Here is a 13,858-nt window from a genome sequence, read left to right as displayed (position 1 = left end):
GTGCGCTTGTAGGCCAGGGTTTGTTTTATTATTTGTGCAATGCCAATGGAGTGCGTGGGCTTGTGTCAGAATGTGTGTGTTATGATTAAGGGTGCTTTCGCTTGTTGTTGTTCTTGCTGTTGTCACATTTTTTCCTCATATAAAGGCATCTAAAGTTGATTACACATGTACATACTCGTACATCATTCACATAATCGTATATATACACACATATGCACATATTATGTATGTATACAGAATAGGTTTGCTGGTGATGACGTTGGTAACACTAATGTCATTACATAGATGATTCAATAAATGCAGATTATTACGATAATGGAGCGCATATGCACTTACGCTTTGCTCTAGATCCATTATGATTCCTGAAAACTTCCTACCTTGTACTTGTTCAGTCACTAGAGACTCTTTATGAGAACACGTTATGACAAATGTTAATATAGTCAGATTAATGGTTTTAGCACCTATAACGAAATTGACCTTGTCCTCTACGTTTCGCTCCATGTCTTCAAGTCATGTTAACATAGGCAAATCTCGAGACTTTAAATTAATGTTCCCAGATCTTGACGTAACGAGGCTTGTAAGTTATTTAAGCAAAAATATAACTAACAACCTTAAAATCCTTAATAATTTTTATTTTAAAACCAGACTCTCGAAAAGCATAATCATGTCTAATGTATAGTTTAAAGAATTCGATATTATTATCCTGTTACACATTATCAATAGAGGACTGAAATCAAAAATGATTAAATTTGAGGGGATTATGAAAGCAGGCAGAAAAATACTCTCTTTAATTGAAATAATATACCTCAGAGATTGATCGTTATTTCCTGTAAAAAGTTAGCACCAGGCACTGGGGTCCCCATATTCGGTAACTGGGGGCTGAATCGTTATGGTCCGATTTTTACAATTTTTATACTTGAGATGCAAATGCACTATTTATGCAAAGTTTTGTCCTGATAAATTCTTTGGTGCTTGACTTATATACTGGAAAGTATAAAACCATATGGAATTGTACCCATCTACCGAATTTGGTTGAAATTGGCCCGGTAGTTCCGTAGATATTTGATTACACCTAAATGTGGGCTGTGACACGGCTATCGTCCAATTTTTGCATCGGCTCGAATAAAACCGCCTTGTACCATTCTGGATGTAAAATTTAATGTCTCTGGCGCATTAAGTTATTGATTTATCTCACCGTTACAAGGGGAGTGTCGGGATTATCATCCATTTCCATACTGTCAAAGAAAGGGTCAAAAATATTTATTTTGTGCGAATTTGGGTCATATAGCTCGAATAGTTTAGGTGATATATATACTAAACTTATTGGAGAGCGGGGCCACGTCCACTTAAAAAAAAAATTTAAGCCATAGATGCCCCTTCCCAATGCAATTCGTTGTACTGAATAATAGCCTTGCATCTTATTGTGGAGCTTAGTTAATTATTATTAGTTAATTAAGTGTTATACACTTTATAGGTTTTCGATTAATGGCGTTTTGTGACCGTGCCAGTGGTCGGATTACGCCCATTTAATACCGAACTTCTTATGGTGCCAAGGAACGTGTGTACCAAGCTTCATCAAAATAACATAATTTTTACTCAAGTTACAGATTGCACGGACGGATAGATAGCCAGTCACCCGGATTTCGACTTGTCACGTCATCTTGATCATTTATATACAAGTATACATATATAACCCTATATCTATCTCGATTATTTTGAGGAGATACATACAACCGTTAGGTGAACAAAACTATTATGCTCTGTAGCAACATGTTGCAAGTATAAAAACTTGTGTGTTGTCGACATATGCAGGTATCAGATAATGAAACCTCGTCACAAGATTGTTTAGCCTGGATCTTGCGTATGATAATATTATACAAACCATACAATATTATCATCTCTGTATATACTTAGCTTAACGTTTTGTAGAACATTTGTGGATTGTATTCAGACTTTTTGAAATTATTGAATTACTATCCTTTACCGCAGCTATGTTATATTATATGAACCTCTCACTCATGCCACATTCAGGCTTCTCCTTACGTCCACGCCAAATAATTAAAATATATATGACTCAAAAGAATTGCCTATATAATACTTTTTTTAGGTTAGCGAGAAACTTAGATTGAAATGAAGAACTTAGATTTATTTTCCATGTAATTAAAGTAAGTATATCTGAGTTTCTTGCACATATAATCTGATATACTTTATTGGATATTAAAATAATGCATAAGTCACAAAAAATTACAAACAAAAATTTCCCAAATATTGATAAAAATACATTTAGTTCAAATACATAATATATGCATACACATATGTACGTTCATAAGTGTATAGAAAATATAGTCTAGAATATACGTCTAGCTGCGAACGAAATTACGGGAATATTATATCGATTTGAATGAAAAACATTATCATTATTAACAATCCAGTAGACTAGCACTTATAGAATACCCGTACTAGTACTTATATAATTTACTTGCATTAATAGTATGTATGTATATACATATAAATTTCCAAATATAAAAAGTTTGTATTGTGATAACAAATTATTGATTACAATAAAATCAGGATGTGATAAATCCGCGATAAAGTTTAGCATATTCTGCTTTTTCCAAAATTATATGTGCATTTTTGTTACGATGATGTATTGGATGAGTATATATTATATTATATAATATATTATATTATATTACTTATATATATCGAAAGTAGACAAAACAAGTAAGGAAGGGCTAAGTTCGGATGTAACCGAACATTTTATACTCTCGCAAAGTCAAATGGTATACTCGTTTGAGATTTCTTTCTGGATTGACTGATATTTTCGGTAGAAGGTCAACTATAGGCACTGGGGTCCACATATTTAGTACTTAGGGGTTTGAACAGTTTTGGTTCGATTTAGACAATTTTTGGCCGCAAGGTGGCATACTTTAATTGCATTATTTACGCAAAGTTTTACCCCGATATAATCATTGTTACCTGATTTGCATAGTGGAAAGTGAAAGAATCAGATGGAATTGAAAAAGGTGTTATATGGGAAATAGGCGTGGTTGTAGTCCAATTTCGCCCATTTTCGCACTATAACATAGAAATATGAAAAGAATGTTACGTACCAAATTTGGTTGAAATCGGTTAAGCAGATCTCAAGATATGGGTTTTCACCTAAAATTGGGCTGTGTCACGCCCACTGTCTAATTTTGAACGCGGTTTCTATAAAGTCATTTCATACCATCCCAGAGAAAAAATTTAATGTCTCTGGCGTGTTTAGTGCTTGATTTATCGCGCTTTTAGTAGTTTTTAACAGTACCGTTATGTGAGGAGTGGGCGGATTTGTCACCCGTTTGCAACTATTTTCACCCTGTAGGTAGAAGTTCATTTGTTCCACATTTTGCTTCCAGTAAATTTTGTTATTATAGCATTAGCGGTTTAGGAGATATGCACATTAAACCTATTTAGAGCGGGACCACGCCCACTTTCAAAAAAAAATTGTAACTGCAGATATCCCTCCCTAATGTGATCCTGTGTACCAAATAACGTATATGTATATGTATGTATCTTATTGCGGAGTTTAGTTATGTATCTTATTGCGGAGTTTAGTTATGGCAATTCATTTGTTTTTGATTAATGGCGTTTTGTGGGCGTGGCAGTGGTCCGATTACGGTACCATGAAACATGTCTACTAAGTTTCATAAATATCTCAATTTTTACTCAAGTTAGAGCTTGCACGGACGGACGGACGGACAGACAGTCACCCGGATTTCAACTCGTCTCTTCATCCTGATCATTTATATATACATAACCCTATATCTAACTCGATTAGTTTTAGGTGATACAAACAACCGTTAGGTGAACAAAACTATTATACTCTGTAGCAACAGGTTGCGAGAGTATAAAAACGCTAACATCAAATTTATTAAAACGCTTTCCTTTCATTGGTTTCTTCAGTTTTGGGAATAGGAAAAAGGGGCAGGGAGCCAAATCTGGTGAATACGATGGTTGATCACGAATGAGCATTAATGTATGAGCTGGTGCGTTATCGTGATGCAGAAATCACGATTTTTTTCCACAATTCCGATCGTTTGAGCCATATGTAGTATCCCTTATTAATTGTAGGACATTTTGGCAGGAACTCATGATGCATCACACTATTGTAATCAAAGAAAACAGTGAGCAAAACCTTCACATTTGATCGAACTTGGCGTGCCTTTTTCGGTCTTGGCTCATCTGGCAGCTTCCATTGGTATAATTGGATCTTGGTTTCGACGTCATAACCATATACCCACATTTCGTCACCAGCTATGACCAGTTTGAGCCAACACGGATCGATGTTGACGTCATTCAACAACTACTGACCGGTATTTATGAGACAAAATTTAGCAAAAAGCAAAAAATCGAAGAGCACACAAAAACGTGACTTACCTTTTCTGTTGTCAAAAACAAACTACTAATCGAAATTGGCTCCTAATGCAAGCACATGGCAAACATTTGTGTCCGATTATAACAAAAATAAAATTTCGATAGTCGACACACCTTTCCTTTGAACACACCTCGTATAACTAATGAATAATAGAAGGTTTGTTACCTTAACTTACCTACATAGCTGCATAAGAACACCGCAACTCGGCTAATATTTCGTATATTCTGTATTATCCATTAGAGCATTCATCTTTCCGAATTCAGGTTTGTAAAAAACTAAATCTTTATTCTAGCCTTAGAGTTCTAATCTTGACTAAAATACAGCCCAAATTGTATGACAACTCATCCAATTATTATTTGATTACAAGATCACATTCAGAACATTCCTTGCACTTCGTGTGACCATAAACTGATAGTTAACATCATTGGTACCTCAAAAATCATTGGTTTCATATCATTCACGAATTTTCAAAAATGTAAAAGGTTTGCAAGTTGAATGTAACCAAGACAACGCTCTTTTTGTGATAATACCCACAAATTGGTTACGCAATGAACGTCTCCCACCTACCGTATTCGCCAGATATGGCACCCACTGATAGTTTTCTTTTCCCAAGATTCAAAAAGTAACTCCTTGGAAAATGAAAACAAACGCCTATTTTGAAATCCTTGAACCGATATCGAACTGTTGAAGAACCTTTACACTTTGCTTTACTCTAGACGAAGATTGTGTCGAACACAAAAGCTATATTTTCGTTAAAAAAACAGTTTACGTTTTGTTAATCAGCCCATGTGGTACTAAACCATATGTGCTGTAATTGACTAATTTTGTTCACGTATCCAACTAATGTTCGAACGAAATAAGTCCGTAAATCGCCTATTGAACTTACAAATAAGAAATTCAAGCAGATCTACGGTGTGCTTTTCCTCCTTTTTTGACAGTTCTGAAATTATTCTAAACTATCTGTACTTTAATATGCATTTCTTTTCAGCTTGTATGAATGCTTGGCAAATTTTCTTCTCAATATTAATGTCAATGTCAATTGACATTCAGGATAGCTTTCGATATTAGAAATATGTAAAGATATGCAAATCATAAATCGTTGAATCTTGAATTTTGTTTACTGCGTTGTTACTGAAATGTGAAGGTACTCTTACTCTCTTTAGATGGAGATACCAAATTAAAAAATCTATTTTATCACATCAATCTCCAATCCAATTATTATAATGAATATCGTAAAGCATTGTAACTATCATATAGACGAACAAAGCTGAGATCATGATCCGAGACTTCATCCTTCGGAATCGAGGAACGTAAAAATAGATAATTTTATGTTACGAAAAATTTTAGAGGACCTTCAAACGGGGTCTTTTACTAAGCAGCTTTATCAATGTTTCAATGTATGGGAAAGTATATCGCGTTTACTATATATTTATAATAATATTATATAACAAATTATCTACAGAATGGTCAAGTAGCCTGACCTCTACATCAGAATTTCTATAATTTCTCTGAAATTTGTTTGGAGTTCATATTTGTTAAAACCTCTTTAATTGCCTAACCTCTTTTGTAACAATATTATAAGAAAACTAGTTACATGTTTATTAGATTGGAAGTATCACGAAAAGGGCATCTGTGAGGAATTCACTTTGTCTATTTTATAATGCTCAATCCTACCAATTTGGCATGTTCTTAAAGCGTTTGACGGTCAAAGCTGTCTTTCCCAGAAGCCAACACAAGTCGAATGAATTCAACAAGTGGCTGCGAAAACAACAAGTGGGAGCTCAACATTAAGGCCAGCACATAATAACTAATATGATTTCAATCCTGGCAGCTTCTCTTTCCGCTCAAATGGCGGAATGTCACTTTCAAAACAGTTGCCACTTCTTTGTTGCACAACAACAACAACTGTACATACATAAATGTCAGTCTATTGTGTAAACAAGTTGCACTGGCAGAGCAACTGGCATCTGCCTTCGCAATGGACCACATTTGCAACCAATCTGGACCATGAAAGCCTCCTGGAGAGCGCGATGATGGTGGTGCGCGGTACTGGATGCAGATTTAAATGGCGACAGTGCCAAATACAAATTGACAGATAATATTTTTAAGTATTTGAAGGATAACAGCACTTGTGGCCCGCAGCCGGCAAGACGGCCACATCGTCGGTTGTAGCATTTCAGCATTCGTAAGATTGCGCTTTTCGAGTGTTTACGATGTTGATGGCTGCACCCCGGGCTCTTGACGAAGGCCATTATGTAAATATTAGCATATTTTATTGTTTTTTCTTTGCTTGAAGAGGGAGTTCACTCTGGTTGCTCTGTTGTTATTACATGGCTTAAGATAAAGAGACAAGCTGCAAGACATTTATAAATATCCAACCAATGCTAGGAGGTGGGGATTGTATTGTATATATGTAAATATGTAACCACAACCACTGAAATTTTTATTTACAACCCATTTGCTGGTCGGTTTAGTTCGGCATTATTAAACCGATTCGACACACTTACATAGTTGTGCATTCATTTGCAGTGTTTGCTCAAACGCACACGCTATCGAACATACACACCTATAGATACGTACGTTTTTATACAAATTTACATACTTATGCAATCACCATGAATAAAGCTAGAAAAACTCTTTCCTATTTATATATACTTTTCTGTTTAAATGTATTTATGGCGCTGAAATGAATATTCAAATGTCTCCCTTTAAAAATAACTGAAACCCTGATTATACGGTAGATATGGAGATCTTGCTATGACACACAATGTGTACATATTTATACTAATTTCCTGATGGATTTGCCTTTATACCTAGAACTATCCATAGCGTCGACTATTGGTTAAATAATACGTTTAAAACCAGGTAGCCCTAGGTTTCTGTTAAAAATTCTATAAGTTCCTTAAGGCGGAATTAATGAAACTACCCGAATCTCCTGTATTCTCGAGATCATTCATCTCCTTTTTACCCATAGGCTTAATGAGTTACAACTTCTTTTAGTACGTAAGAGTTCAGAATAGAAGCGAGATTCGCCTATTTCAAAATTGTATTTCAGTGCAGTAATAAAATAATTAAGTAACATTCAAAATGCACGAATTAATCTTAACACGGATATCTGAAATAAAATTTTAATATAATATGAAACTTATTTACCTACACCCTGGGCTGTAGAGAGAAAACCAGTGCCCGGGGAGGATATATGTATGTTAGATTGCGGGCCCTTTGATCCATCAATATATTGTTATTATATTTTATTTCTTTTGAGAAAAATTAGTTTCATTTTACCATATGTGTATGTTTTGTTGATGTTACATGTGCTCGAGTACATATAGGTTAGTTGAAAAGTTTCTGCGCTCGAATATATTTTTTTATTCAATATAATCTCCCTTAACTTCAATACACTTATTTCAATGATCCTACAATAATTTTATGCCATTCCCATAATGACTTTTTGGAAGCTCTACAAAATACCCGTCTACGGCTGCAATAGCTTCTTCATTCGACGAAAAACGCTTTCCACGAAGGAATTGCTCCAGGTTTCTGAATAGGTAGTTGTCGCTGGGAGCCAAATCTGGTGAACACGGTGGTTGCTCAAGCAATTCGTACTTTAATTCGTTGAATTTTTTCATTGTTAAAACACCTTTGTGAGCAGCTGCAATGTCTTAATGAAAAATTATTTTTAGGTATAGACGCAAGAAATTGGTTTTATTCTGCTTAAAACGCTCCAAATTATGCTGAGAAATTTTTTTCGATCCAGTTTTTGTTGAATTGTTAACGTGTACGGCACTAACTTTCCAAACTGCTTTTTTATATGTATTTCTCCATGTAAAATATGAAGTACTCGTTCATCTGTGATGCCTATGGCATTAGCAATTTCACGTATTGTTCATAAATTTCCTTTGCTTTTAAACCTTGCAAAACAAAGAATCTAATCATTGCGCGATATTAAATTTTTTTCCTTTTAAACAAAATTTTGACACGTCAACTTCAAAAGGCTTGTAAACAAAGCAATAATTGACAGAGTGACTTGTATTCTCACGGCAGATGTACCAACTAGAGAGCTTGGAGCTAGTAGTGCTATTTCTTGGTCCGACCAAGCAACTTTTCAACCAACCTGATATGATAACTTCATAATAATATAAAAAGCATTTCTTTTTTAAGAAGTCTGCAAGAGCATAATTATAAATTATAACATTAGATGCAATTATTCCCCCTTAATTACCTACACCCGAACACCCAAAAGAAATATATTAATAGTGATATATCGGCGTGAAGAGCTGAGTCGATTTAACCATGTCCGCATGTCTGTCCGTCTGTATATACGCGAACTAGCCTTTCAGTTTTTGAGATATCGATCTGAAACTGTACATACATCCTTTCATCACCAAGAAGCTGCTCATATTGCACCGCCAATATCAGACAACTGTAGTATATAGCTGCTATACAAACGGAACGATCGGAATCAAGTGCTTGTGTGGAAAACATTTTCATTTGACAAGGTATCTTCAAGAATTGTGGCAGAGATTATTATGCAAGACATCGCTAAAATCTCCTAGTAAATTTTTTAGATCCGACTACTATATCATATAGCTGCCATACAACTGACCGATCAAACTGAAGTACTTGCATGGTTTATCGTATATCTCTCAAGGGATCTTTGGCATAGATTAAAATTTTTTATACCTTTTTATGCTATATAAAATACAATACATTTGAACAAAGTTCACTACTACAGTTCTGTTTCTAATCGTTTTAATACTTCCAACTATGTTAACATAAAATGTATTTTAAGCGTTTTTTTTCAATCGTTCTAAATAAAAATGAAAAAAATGCATAAAAGAGAGATACAAAAAATTAGATATTTAATGACTTTGAGCCATTATTCAGTGAAAGAATAGAAAAATTGCAAAAACTATATATTTTACGATTTAAAATTGGACTTTGACCATAAATAACTTTTGAAAGAGACCTCTTTTGTAGACTCTCAAATTACTTACAAGAATAGGTTTTATTTTCATTAATTACAATTTGTTTAAACACATTAAGCATACAACTAAAATATATAAATCAAATGTTTATATTAATATTAAGAGGTAAAATTTTTCCAGAATTTTTTTTTCTCATTTTCACGGTAACTAAGGGAAAAAATTAAAAATTTTTTTTGCCCAGCATAATATATATACAATGTATGTATATATATGAATATAGTTTTTATAGACATATTTAAATAAGTAATTAATTTATTTAAAATATTTAAACATTTGGATCTATTAAATTCAGTCATACATATATATTTTATTGAAATTGACCTTTTGAAAAATATCTTTAGCCATACAAGGAGTGTTTTAAAAATACCCGAGTTTTGCAGATATAGCATAAAATGTCCATTATATTATCTTTGAAAGTTGATATATTATATAATATATTCATAAAAGATTCCATTATATAATACAACGTTTAAAACAATCAACCAGCGTATACATAGATTTTATTATGTCATTTACATAAATTTTCTTCAGCTAACGTAGGTGCTTGAATGGCTGGTCATAGATCAGGCGAATACGGAGGCTGATTGATTAGAGAAAACGAAAAATTCGTTTAGACTTCTGAAATCGTGACTTGTTTTTAGTTTTGGCTTCTCTGGAGATTTTCATTCATGTCTCACCACCAGCTACGTTCGAATCAACAAAGTCTAAGTCGTTTTTGGTCTTCATTTAATTCATGTGAAAAAAGCATACACAGATCTGTCTTTTACTTAAGTTTTCAGTGAAAATTATCTAAATAGCTTTTCTACTCTTATCTAATGCCTCAGCCAACATTCTGGTAGTAAAATTTGTATTGATACCAATAACTTCACGGCCTTTTTCCGCCAATTCAGCACCATCAGTAACTTCTGGGAGACCTTATATAATCACGACCACAAACTTTTTTTATCAATTAATATGCCTCAGCAATTTTTTTTCAAGTTTAAAACAAAATTTTATATTTGCTCTTTGTAAACAATACAAATGCAGACTTTTTCTTTTATTGAAATATGCTGCAATTTCAAAAGCAATCATGCGATTTACATGCGGTTAGGTGCAAAATTTTAATAAATAACTCTGTATGATTTTATTATAAAGTTAGGATATTTTGGGATAATACTAACCAATATATATATTCTTGATGTGAGATGTCACAACAATTTTTATTTTTTAATAAATTAATTGATTAATTAAAAGATTTTATATCAAATTCCAATTGTGCATATAGTTATCAAAGAAATCATTAGCTTTTGGCCTATTCAGTTTATTTGAAGAAAAGTTGCAGTTTTTTGCAATTCTCAGTAGCTTAAATGTTTTATTTACAAAGTATGCAATAAATTAATTAGTAGATGTCTATTATGGCTGACAGGAATCATTTTTAATTAAAACCTTTGTGACATGAAGTTGGCTTCCACGTATACAAAGCGCATAGAACGTATCAAAAATATGGCTGACGCTGATCATATTTGGTCAACTAAAGACACGTCCTTTGTGTCCTAAAGTGCGAATTACATATCTTGACAAAACCGCACCGGTATCTTTGCTTGAATTCAGTTTAAAACCAATGTTGTAGTCGCGGCTTTTTATGCTTATGTATTACCTCCAATTTACAATTGAACTGTATTATATTTATTTGGGATAGTTACCAGATAGCGTTTATGTTTACGGAACCATTCTTACAAAGTAATAATCCCAAAATACTCAAGGTCCCCTGAATCAAAAATTACAATTTTCTCTTCTTTAGAAATAGAAATCATTGACAACGTACCTATTTTATCGACATTGTTTTCTTATTACCACAACTCAATATGGATAATGATTTTTGAAACTTATTGGTATTATCACAACAATAGATAAAAATGAATACCAATGGATTTCAAAATATATTATTTATCTAAAATGCATATATAAGTGGACTCTCCCTCTATATGTTTAATTAAGTGTACTAACACAATAAATATACACAAAAGAACACACACAGACACACATCCTTATACTAATTACAGGTGTCAATCAGAAATTAACGCCTACAATATTATCATTTGAAATTGTAATGTAATCAAAGTTTCACATTCTCGTTAGCTCCAACGGTAAAAGAAACAAGTAAGGAAGGACTAAGTTCGGGTGTTAGCGAACATGTTATACTCTTGCACCTTGCAAAGATCAAAGCCGGGGAATATTCTTTTCAAATTTCAATATTTATCGCTTACACAGACGGACGGACAGACAGATAGTCACTCGGAATTCAACTCGTCTCGTTATCCTGATCATTTCTATACTTGTATATATGTAACTGCATATCTATCTCGATTAGTTTTAGGTGATACAAACAACCGTTAGGTGAGCAAAACTTTTTTACTCTTTAGCAACATGTGGCAAGAGAATAAAAGGTACAGTCGAAGCATTGATAAAACAAAAATAAGAACAAATTGTTTAATCGAAACTTTAAATTTTTTCTTGTTTCGGAACGCATTTGCATATAAATTACTCTCCGAAGCTTTTTTATCAGTCGAATAAGCTTTTTGCTAAAATGTTTACGCTACACAGTTTCTCCAAGAATGAATGGTCAAAGGTCTAGGCGATTTGCATGCTGTTTATGAATGTATGTAGGCGCTGTCGCGCTTACCTGATTTGAATCCATTTTCTTGACCTGAATATTGTAAGAATTACATCAAAGGATGATTTGATAACGGAGAGTGCGCAATAGGTGTTGCTTACATACATACTTTTGCACACACCCAGGCATAAGCACGTAATTGTTATTGATGAATTCAATCTAAAAATTGCGTTTCTGTCATTAATCCCTATTACATAGCAAATAGTGATTGCTAAAACAGAATAAGCTTAAATGTTTTAAGCTAAAAATGCATCTATTTATATATTACATTAATATACGTATACACTCATTCAATAGAAAAACCCTTAACTTTTTACTTAACTTCATCGCAACGATTAATTATCCCAGAGTTCCCAATTTATTATGGAACACACTTTTGTCCCAGTTTTAGCCAATAACCTGACATGTGTAATATTGTTATCCAAATCATGTTTATACTTTCGCAACATGTTGTTACAGAGTATAGTAATTTTGTTCACCAAACTGTTGTTCATTTCACCTAAAACAAATCGAGATAGATATAGAGTTTTATATATATATATGTAAATGATCAGGATAACGAGATAAGATTAGTTGAAATCAGGGTAACTATCTATCCGTCTGAAGATCTAACAGAAATTTGTTATAGGCGATCGCGGAGGGGAGGTGCACCTGTGAAAACTTTCAAAAAGAGGACGTAGCTCCGCCTCCTAATAGGTTTAATCTATATATTTCACAAACTATTGAAGCTATATTAAACAAACATGATGAGAATATTCGTTTCAGAATCCTCCTTAAATGCTGTGAAAATAGGCGAAGTCGAATAATAACCACGCCCACGGTTATGTTTAAAACTACTTTACTAAGTACTTACGGCAGAAACATTGAATTCATATCCTGTGTTGCATGGAAGAGCTTCATAGTGACAAATTTGGACATTAGACGTGTCACCGCCCACCTTGAGGTGAGATTATACTTAATATAAAGGTTTTCTAACTTCTAGTTGACTTTATTCCACATCGATCAATATGTGAGTTATCTTAATCAAATTCAGACAGAATCTTTTTCCAATAGCAGTGTACTTTGTGCCTAAAATAGGTAAAATTGGGTGAAAATTTGCCCTAACTTTCATTTAACTAATATCAGGATTTTCAACACCCGGTTGACTATACGTCTTTTATATTGGTCAATATGTGGATATATCTTAATGAAACTCAGAGGACACCTTTTTCTGGTAATGATATGGATAAAATCGATTCAATACTACCCTTAGCTCTCACATATATGTATGTATGTATTTATTCCGTATATATCGGCCAATATCTAAAGTATCTTAGTAAAATTTAAGCTAAAATATAACGCTGGATATACATAGTTTAATGCCGAAAATGTGTAAAATCGGTTCACGAATTACACCAACCGTCCAGGGCCAATTAGGCGGTCATTTAGTGAAATCATATATTTTCGAATCGCGCCAAATTTTGGCAACTAACAAATCAATGGGTTATTGGTTTTTCTTTTTATATATCATATATTTTGTATGCGTTTATGTTGGTCATAATGTGTGTTATTATAATAAATTTAAGTGAAACGTTTTAAAATTATGTCTTTTAGCGCAGAATATGAATGGAATTGGTCATAACCTTGATTCAAACCTCAGATTCCAAATATACTTAATTTCTCATATACCCACTATATTAATTAAATTTAGACTCTACAATATTAAGTTTATATCATTTGAGTTAATTAACTTGATGAAACTGCGCACCACACAGTGACTCGTTCTAGGTAAAATTCCGTCTCGTGGATTATTTCTGGATT

The 13,858-nt window shown here is 33.3% G+C and overlaps 1 protein-coding gene across 1 annotated transcript in view; it reads left to right on the top strand.

The window, feature by feature from the left end:
• Nucleotides 1-12,866: 12,866 nt before the first annotated feature.
• LOC106624577 (uncharacterized) overlaps nucleotides 12,867-13,858 on the top strand; it is a 36,500-nt gene continuing 35,508 nt past the window's right edge. The window contains exon 1 of the mRNA XM_070106951.1: nucleotides 12,867-13,001. Coding sequence (XP_069963052.1) covers nucleotides 12,882-13,001 — 120 coding nt within the window. The 5' untranslated portion in view covers nucleotides 12,867-12,881. The remainder of the gene's footprint in view (nucleotides 13,002-13,858) is intronic.

Source organism: Bactrocera oleae, chromosome 3, assembly GCF_042242935.1.
Source record: "Bactrocera oleae isolate idBacOlea1 chromosome 3, idBacOlea1, whole genome shotgun sequence".
NCBI classification, from domain to species: domain Eukaryota; kingdom Metazoa; phylum Arthropoda; class Insecta; order Diptera; family Tephritidae; genus Bactrocera; species Bactrocera oleae.
The sequence above is the reverse complement of the archived record's forward strand: the minus strand, read 5'-3'. Positions and strand labels throughout refer to the sequence as shown.